This window comes from Arachis ipaensis, chromosome B03 (assembly GCF_000816755.2).
Source record: "Arachis ipaensis cultivar K30076 chromosome B03, Araip1.1, whole genome shotgun sequence".
NCBI classification, from domain to species: domain Eukaryota; kingdom Viridiplantae; phylum Streptophyta; class Magnoliopsida; order Fabales; family Fabaceae; genus Arachis; species Arachis ipaensis.
In genome coordinates this window covers 133,179,297-133,187,470 of record NC_029787.2, presented here as the reverse complement: position 1 = coordinate 133,187,470, position 8,174 = coordinate 133,179,297, and the positions used below count along the sequence as shown (strand labels likewise).

General features: G+C 33.9%; 2 protein-coding genes across 2 annotated transcripts in view; both read right to left on the bottom strand.

Annotated features, from left to right (window-relative positions):
• LOC107632063 (putative ubiquitin-conjugating enzyme E2 38) overlaps window positions 1-2,781 on the bottom strand; it is a gene marked incomplete in the record, with an annotated part of 3,204 nt that extends 423 nt beyond the window's left edge. Inside the window, 6 exon segments of the mRNA XM_016335699.2 lie at window positions 1-279; window positions 406-723; window positions 809-948; window positions 1,051-1,114; window positions 1,214-1,687; window positions 2,570-2,781. Coding sequence (XP_016191185.1) covers window positions 1-279; window positions 406-723; window positions 809-948; window positions 1,051-1,114; window positions 1,214-1,687; window positions 2,570-2,629 — 1,335 coding nt within the window.
• The window catches only part of LOC107634012, a 2,605-nt gene continuing 656 nt past the window's right edge, over window positions 6,226-8,174 (bottom strand). Inside the window, exon 2 of the mRNA XM_016337594.1 lies at window positions 6,226-6,899. Within this exon, the coding sequence (XP_016193080.1) occupies window positions 6,226-6,899 (674 nt within the window). The remainder of the gene's footprint in view (window positions 6,900-8,174) is intronic.

Below are 8,174 nucleotides of genomic sequence, written 5' to 3'. Positions count from 1 at the left end.
ACTTTCATTAGCTGCAGCAGACATATTCAAAATCTCGGGCGACCGAAATTCCTCGCAATCAGTGGATCCGTTCTTAGTGAAAAAGGCAATAAGAGTGTTCATCATTCTATGGACAGCTAACTCAAATTCTTTCTGGTTCTTGGCTGTACTATTGCTAACAGTTGGACCAAGATTATATACAACTGAGCCAACAGGAGCCCCCTCGGAGTATAATTTACATGCTGTCAATATGTCACGTGCTCGGGTCCGGAAATGACCAGCAACCAGATCCTCAAAATGCTGCAGAGGAATAAAATGCTAAGATGTATAAGCCCATGATTTATGCATGCATGTATGATATCAAAACTATCAAGACAATACTATATTCAAAGAATGAGAAAAAGACATTTGTTCTAGATGCCAAACCTGTGGAGGTTTGCGCATCGTATACATCATTGTCTTCAAGGATAAAATAAATGCATTATCACTGTACTCCTTAGATCTTCTATGCCCATCTCGACTGCCTCCATATGATTCTGGGTATCCAGGCTCATTATAGAAGGGCTTCTCATTCAAAATCAGAGCTTGTATGGAAACCAAAACTTGTAGCATGGTTGATTTTCCTGGAATCCAGTTTTCATCATTATTCCTACCTTGCCAAGTGCCCAAAAGACTAAGGCAGACTGTTCCACATTTATATAAATTTGGATTTATCCTAACGCCACCGGAGTGGTAGTGAACTTTCTGCAGTAAGATAATACAGGTTTACATCACATACAGCAAAAGGAACATTCTATAACACGTGGAATATTTAAGAGATGATACCTACCGGGGGAGAAGCAGGATAGTTATCAGGAAAGAAGCAATCAAAAAAGAAAAGACCATCGTGGTATGGAGTGCCTTGAGGTCCAATGATGGCAGCCCTCAGAAGCTCCATCCTGGATTCACTAACTTTAACAAATACTGTTTCTGCAAAAATATGTTTGTGAAATGCATATGCATACCTTACCATATAGCAAAACATTATTTTTATAGATGCAGGACATAGTGGATTACTTAAAAAAGGAATACCTGGCAAATTCTCCTCCAAAATTTTCCACTCCTCCTGAATTCTTTTGGCCCAGTTCTTGGATCGCTGTAGGGAACATTCAAGAAAGAGCAAGAGCAAACAATCAAAAGCTTGAACATATAGGTTGGTAGATATAACTAACAAACAGTTTTCCAATATCATTACCTGTGCCGCTGAAGTACCCTGCTTATCAAAGAAATGATCAGGAAAAGAATCAACAACATCAAATTGCTTAAATTGCCGATATTTTTGCATCACAATATCATCCTTGGCTTCTGCTTTTCCATGGGAACTTGATCCTTCAGAAGCACCAACTTGCTTGCATTCACTTGAACCAATATCCTTCAACCAAGGCAGTGACGCTTCAACCCCAGTAGGTAAATTGTCAAATTGATCCTGCATACTTGAATAAACATCGTCGTAGTAGTCCTCATCATAATCAACTTCAGAGCCATAATCAGGATCTTCATCCATTTCACCTTCATCAATCATATCCTCATCATCCTCACATGAAATATCATCAGAACCATTGGGATTGTTTGAATTCAGCGATCCTGAGGTGGAACTCTTGCAGAGGTCACCACTACCAGAGGACTCTCCCACATTCATAGAGTTTTCATTGTCACCTACAATGGCATCCTGACAAGAGAAAAAAAAAAAAAACACATGTGAGCTCCTCCATGAGGTAATAAAATCATCATACACATGGTTTCACTTTCACATTCCCAAATAATTATTACAGTTTACACACTATTACATGCATGATGAGCTTACCATACAAATTGTTACACTCTTTAGAGACAATAGTAGTAAGCATTTAAAGTTTAGGGCATTGCAAACTACAATGTTGGAAATTTGGTTCAGTTACAGTTGAGTATTGAAAAGACATAAACTCGTGGGAAAAAAATCCCAGTAATAATTGACCATAAATTTAATTTGCAGTAACATTCAGAAGAGGATCATAAAATGATGAGTCACAATTTGAGACATTTTTTTAAGCCTGCAAAGGCCAAAAGCATCCATGGAAGAGGAAAGGCTCTAAAAGACATTTTTGTCCATAGCAACGTTGACGTGCAAGCCAAGGAGGAAATCACTATTCCAGCAGCCCCAAACAACCCCACAACGTGAAAAATAATCATACTAGAAAAAAAAAATACACACACACACACACACACAAAATCTGTGTACAAAAAAGTGGTGTTCCATTATTTTCTTTTAAGGGGAAAATAGAAAAATACAAACATAATTGTTTGAAAGAACACGTAAAGTTACGAAATTCAGACGATCAAGGATGAAGGTTAAAATCCAAAGGGGTACCCACAAACATTACCAAAAGAAAGGAACAAACTTTACCATAATCCAACGATGAAAAACATGAATGGTTAATATAATAGCAGAGTGAAAGATATGAAACCTACAAGGTAAAAATCGAAAACTTTTTTAAGAAAAGGGAAATATTTTTTTCCTTATTTTATTGTTTTTTTTTTAGGGAAGAAATTGGTGAAAAGAGAAGAGGGGTACCTCTTCGTCCTGCTTGCGTTTCTTGATCGCAGAATTGGGAGCGTTGCTATCAAGATCCATTGGAATGGAATCAAAGGCGTCTCAACCCCACTCACTACTACAGAGATGCTAACAAAACAGCCACGCAAACACACTTTCACTCTCCCAAATAACAACACACAATGTTCCAATCTATTCCTACTTGGTTACTACCTTTATTTTTTTACCCTTTTTTTTTCTTTTAAATATTTATACCAAGAAGTTTCCTTTTGGGTTTGGGTTTTCGGTTTGGGGTNTTTTTTTTTTATGTTTCTTTTAGTCGTATCTATAAAATAAATAGTGATAGATTAACTCAAAATGCACAGGGAGTATAGTCAGTAATTGGTGACTTAGGGATTTGTTTGTTACGCCTTGTGGCGGGTGATTCTACAGTGCTCCATGCCCCATCCGGCCACGCATGTTATTGGTTGCTGATGTGGAGCTTGTTTGTTACCGTGTGTGGCTACGATGCGCCTGACCTGGGAGTGAACGTGGCCCTATAATTTATAGATGCAAATTCAAAAAAGTAGAAGGCCGAAATGACATACACATTAAAAAGATTAAAAAGAGAAAATGGGAGTCTTAATTGGCGGATAAATCCTCTATTTATTTGTTTATTTAAACCATGTAAATGTAAATGTATTGGATTATGTTCAAAATTCAGGTCATTCCCATATAATTTCACACCAACCGTTTGATTAACCCTACTGCAGTTGTTGTTTAAATACCTTTTGTCAAACTTGCTGATCACGACCGCATTAATCTGATAGGAAAACTGAGTCAACAACTGGTTTATGTATTTCCAATCCGCTTTTCATGGCAAAAATTCACGGTTGTTTTTCCACATCATGTATGGGGTCCCAATAAAAGCGTACAACAGAAACAAGATGAGAACAAAATTGTCTTCACTATCTCGTTAAAATTGGATCGAAAAAGAATTGTGAAGATTGAAATAGATGAAAGCTTCAGCAATTAGGTTGTATAATGGAAATCGTGTAACCTTGCTATCTTCAAGTTTCACTGATTAGAGAACCTAACTCTTGACGAAATGCTGTAATTCTTTAGCTGCAATGCGTATATGAACATAAATATATCATATATGGTTCAGAATCATTGAGGAAATAGATGCTATATAAACACCACAACTCTGCAAAATGACAAGAACAACCAATATCCAAAGAAGTAAGCAACTATAGTATGAATTTCTACCAGACACAAAAGTGGTGGGACTTTAGAATGTTTTTAGAGTAACTTTAAGAAATTGACCAAAAAATAGTAACTGCCATGATACAATGAGAGTTTAGAACAATAAAAGAGTTGCTGAGCTCGCAATGGAAAACAGAAGGAAAATAATCAGTAATCAAATGCAAAAAATGATACATGTTTAGAGACAAGGTGCAGAATAATAATTTTGTCATGTTCAAGTATCTAAAAACTTATGTTTTCGTTTCCGCTGTGTCTTTCATGTTGGTTCTTCTTTTCGGAAAAATTCATCCTCCAGACACAACAGTGACCATGTTTAATTTACTGACTAGACACAACACTGGAGATAAATATTTGTATAAAAAGATATCTTACTTCAAACTCCTCATCTTTGGCTTTCTCCTTTAATGAGAACTTAACTATAAGAATTGGGTTAGAAATAGGGATACACAATACAAAACATCAGCTCATTTACATTCTTGATCACAATTTATAATTATTTTTTTTAATGAAAGGAACTCTTGCTAGCAGGTGTAGGCTTTTCATCAAATCTGGAGTGTTGCTGTTGCCGTTTGGGCATAGAAGGAGAGGCCATTCGAGTCAGAGCACGAGCAAAAGGGAAGAATGTAAATGGCAAAGTGTTCTTGGCCTTCTGGCCATTTTGTACTGGAGTAGCTATAACAAATTTAACCGCACAGTCACACTGTTATGTATACATTATAGGTGGCTACTCCAATGAAAATTTTATGATTGTCATCATGTGAAAATATTTCATTTTGACCATTGGATGATAGATTGTAGGGCTTGATTTTTACTTGAAGTAAAAGTGTTACCTTTATTCAAAATGTTGCTAAACAAATAAGTTACACTTTTTAAACAAGGATCATCATGAAAAGATGTTTTTGGCATCTTCATGGGAGTAGTTGCCTACATTATATTCAAGATATTCATCACTCAAAAAAGGCAGAACCTGAAATATATATACTTGGTAAAGTTCTAAACACACTTAGTGCCAGAAAAGCTTATATCTTATGCTATGTGATTTTTTTTTCAATAAGCAGAAACACTAATAACCTTAAAGCATGCATTTGACAAAAATATAAGGCTTTCTTTTAGATACTTCCTTAGCTTGACCTCTGCAAAATTTGCACCAATCTCAACCTCAATGATCATTACTTGAAAAGAACAAGAGAGTTTAGTAGTATTAGTTGATGAATAAAGGACAAAGATAAGAGAGAGAGAGAGAGAGGTAGGAAAATGTTTAGACCTCTGCAAGAGTAGTGCAGTTTGTAGAGGATGCCCAGTTCTTGGTCTGAGCTGCACAGAAAAATAATATAACTACATTTTTCCCAAGAAACATAACAATCCATATGTTAACCACTGAGAAAAAAAAGAAGAAACCATCAAGCCACCAACTCAATCCATATGCTAACACATGATTCCACATCCCTAACAAAGGAACTGCCAAGGCACCGACTCAATCAAAACAAGAGAAGAATACCAAAAACACAAACATTAATTCTGATAAAATAAAAAAGGAAAAAACATTGTCTGTATAATCAAAGCTTATCACTACACATGCATATATATCAGACTATCTGCTTAAGATAGGGTTATGATTCTTTATTTGTCCTTGAGCTGATCATGGAACAAAATACACATTTTTATTAAAAAAGGTTTAGCCATTTGCTACTAGATTCTTCTATAAGAAATGAGTTTCATGCTCTCTGCAATTCAGAATAAAATTGTTCAGTTAATTTGTTGTTCTCATGTTCTTCCAATTCAATCATCATTGCAAAATAATATTACAAATGAAAACATAAAGGGTCATGAAAAACTTTAAAAAGGAAACCAAAGTAACTTATAGTGAGAAAATTGCAATAATCTGTGTTTATATGCAGTAAATGATAGATTAGCATATGCATAGATTAAGTAACAAATCTTATAAAATACCAAATTTTCATCCTCATCTTTTCTAGTTTCATGTCAATCACTTTGACACTAAAGCAGAAATGGTGCACATAAGGTCTACATATAAAGTGGGGGGCATATATCATTACTCCACATTTCAGCAAGAGAAAATATAGGAACCAACACTTTTGTTGAAATCTGACCAGCACTTAACTATCAAAAGGAAAATGATTAATCCTACACCGTTAGATGTCATCTCACACCTTTGAAAATATTGATGATGGCTAATTGATGGCTAAACATCACAAATTCTGCTGGCCCCTAGCGCTCATCGAAAACTTTATAGTATATATAAAGTACATTCACTAATCACTTCCTGTGTTCAAGTAACATTTTTTTTTTCATTTTTGATGTTCTGAAACGTACATTTGTTGTGACAATAACACATAAGAAAGAATAAATAAAATATAGAAATGAAATCACATTAGTAACAAGAAATCTAAGCTAAAACCACCATTTAGAATTTAAAAATTGCTTTTCCTAAGCATCGCATTATAGATTACCACAAAGCAAGGTAATATAGCTCTAGGATTCAAAATACAGAGTTCTTCAATATCTGATGAGTCACGGCTTATTTTCTTGATCAATGAATCAAAACCCGAATCAGTCTCTTCCTGAATCTCTTGCAAAGGATTGTGAACTCTTCCAGCAATTACTCTGCACACTATAACACACTTCCTCAATATTGGTAATGCTTCCTCGTTGTATTCAAATAAAATAATGGAATCAAAGGCTTGATCACTTGTAGCAGTGGTGAGAACCCCACGTTCACCATGGAATTCTTGGTTTGCGTTGAAACCATGCTTCAGAATTTGGCACAAACCACATTGTTCTAAAGTGCAGCTGAGGATAGAAGAGTAATTTACTAGACCAAGGGAGCATGCAATGGTTGTTCCATAAAACCTCATGACTTCATTTCCATCAGCTATGCATCGAGGTTGCATGTTCTCAGCTATGTTTCTCACTCTTTCTCTGCATTCCTCAAAGGAAGCGAGTGTTTGTGGAGTGGTAAGAACTTTTAAGACACATTCTATATGTGCTGCTGCATTGGTTTCAGTAGTTTGAGGGTTCATATGTTTGGTTTGGCAAATTCTTTCTATGATCTTCCAAGATGAATCTTCTCTGTGAAGTTGCAAAACTGCGAACATGTGTATTCATGCATGTCACTTTTCAAATGTAGCCTTCTTACAAGTTTAAAAATAAGGCAACTACTCTCATGAAGATGCCAAAAATATCTTTTCATGATGATCCTTGTTTAAAAAGTATAACTTATTTATTTAGCAATATTTTAAATAAAGGTAACACTTTTACTTCAAATAAAATCAAGCCCTACAATCTATTATCTAATGGTCAAAATGATGTATTTTCACATGATGATAATCATTAAATCTTCATTGGATTAACTACCTAAAAATAATACTTGTGACGTTACTATAAATTGTCCAAATACATTCTCAAAATGACCATTTTTAACCGAAATTATATAGTGGTGGAGTACACTGGTCACTAGTCTATCTAAATAAGTGTTTGATTTAAGGAAAAGTATAGCTAACCAATAAGATTTTTGAACAATGTATAAACAATGTGAATTAATAGGGTTAAAAGAGTAAATTTAATTAGTAGCATTAAATTAGAGTGTAGTATATTTTCATTTGATTGGTAGTTGTTCATGTTGTTCAAAATTTTCATTGTTCTCCTAACACTCCCCTTGATTTAATTCCAAAATTAGATTCAAGTTTAAAATAATTTAAAAAATATGAATTGAATTGATTTGTAAATTCTATAAAGTGAGATAACTAGCCTGATACAACTTATGAATGGGAATTACTCATAAACCTATTCATAAATTTTCTACTGCCACTACTTGACCCTGGTACTTTAATAACAAATTATGTCTAAAAAATTGAAAATGTTTGGTAACCAAAGAAAATTAGCCAAAAACAGTCATAACTTGCTTTATTTAACATTTATTAATTGTTGTGACAATTAATAAATGCTAAATAAGACAAGTTCTGACTATATTTTTTATCTTCGTAACATTAATATATTTTATATTTTAGCATATATTTTATATGAGTGACTGATTTTGTATTTGATTTTTGAAGTGTTTAAATAATATAGTTGTTTTTAACATTTGTTTCAATTTTTTTTATTTTTTCGAGAATTTGTTTCAAATTGAAATGATTTGGTATGTTAAAAATCTTATTTTTATTTTTTAGATATTAATTAGAAGAAAGATAGAAGGGCCTGGACCCTCGAATTGATAAGATCAGAGGGGATACGGTCCAATCACCGGAAATGAAGGCGATTATTAGTGGTGATAGAATATTGTGTGGTATATGAAAGATAAATATATAAAATCAATTTATTATATTAGTTTGTAAATTAAATCATTCTTATTTTATATAATGAT